Raw genomic sequence first — 1,001 nt, 5'->3', positions numbered from 1 at the left:
AGAAGGAAAAAAAAAAAAAAAAAAAAAAAAAAAAAAAAGAAAGAAAAGAAAAGAAAAGAAAAGAAAAACTTGTTAGTAATAGTACTGGCTTAAATGTAGGCAGACGCTTATTCTTGACAGAAATCTCTTAATCCTTAAAAATGAACACATGCCAATGAATTACTGTACGAACGTCAGATAGCCTTTGCTATAAGGAATTTGTTACACCTGAGTTTTCTTTCTTTTTATATTCATCTCATTAAGAAAGAAATATGCTGAGGGTCAAGTCGAAAGGAAGAGACAACCTACTGAACGTGAACATTGTTTAATGCATTCACTGAATAGGAATGTTCAACAGAAGGATGTTCTTTGCATCAAGAACGTAATCACATGTGCAGTAATAATCTTTAACATTAATTACTGCATTGTTAATGATTTCTTTCTCTTTGCAGAATAATCGTTTACTAGCTCAACGGCTGTTAAATGGAGAGTTGGAGCCATCAAAAATCCTGAATATGTCACCCAATGAACTCAAGGTAATACAATAATTATAGCTCTCCTTTTGTTTTAACTTCAACACCTAGAATCATTTCAGCTTGTATAACCCATGCCATGTAACATCAGTTTTAGCTTAATTAACGAGCTAGGTTGCTATTATTTCTATCAGCATAGAAATGGATGGTCAAATTAGGAATCGTTATGACTTCCTTTTCTTCTCTCTCCTTTTTATTTTTTATTTTTTATTTTTAGATTTTGTATGATATATATTATTATTTGTGTTGTTTAAAGTTTAAATGTGTGCTATTTCTCTCCGTTATGAACTTTTTGGGCAGATGTGATGGTTTTTGTCAAGTTCAAATAAATAAGATCACGCTTGAAACCAGAAGGCATCATGAGCTTAAAGTAACTTCCGTTTTGTTTATTTTTGGAAAAGGTGCAAAATCTCCTATAAACTATTTTGTAGTTTCATTAATGTAACCAAGCACGCCCATTTATCCAGATTTTTTTTTTTTTTTTTTTTT

The 1,001-nt window shown here is 30.7% G+C and overlaps 1 protein-coding gene across 1 annotated transcript in view; it reads left to right on the top strand.

The window, feature by feature from the left end:
• The window catches only part of LOC111459809, a 7,021-nt gene that overhangs the window by 3,577 nt on the left and 2,443 nt on the right, over window positions 1-1,001 (top strand). Inside the window, exon 5 of the mRNA XM_023102882.1 lies at window positions 432-515. Coding sequence (XP_022958650.1) covers window positions 432-515 — 84 coding nt within the window. The remainder of the gene's footprint in view (window positions 1-431; window positions 516-1,001) is intronic.

The sequence above is a fragment of the Cucurbita moschata genome, unplaced genomic scaffold (assembly GCF_002738365.1).
Source record: "Cucurbita moschata cultivar Rifu unplaced genomic scaffold, Cmos_1.0 Cmo_Scf00022, whole genome shotgun sequence".
In the NCBI taxonomy this organism is placed as follows: Eukaryota; Viridiplantae; Streptophyta; class Magnoliopsida; order Cucurbitales; family Cucurbitaceae; genus Cucurbita; species Cucurbita moschata.
This window is presented reverse-complemented; position numbering and strand designations above follow the sequence as displayed.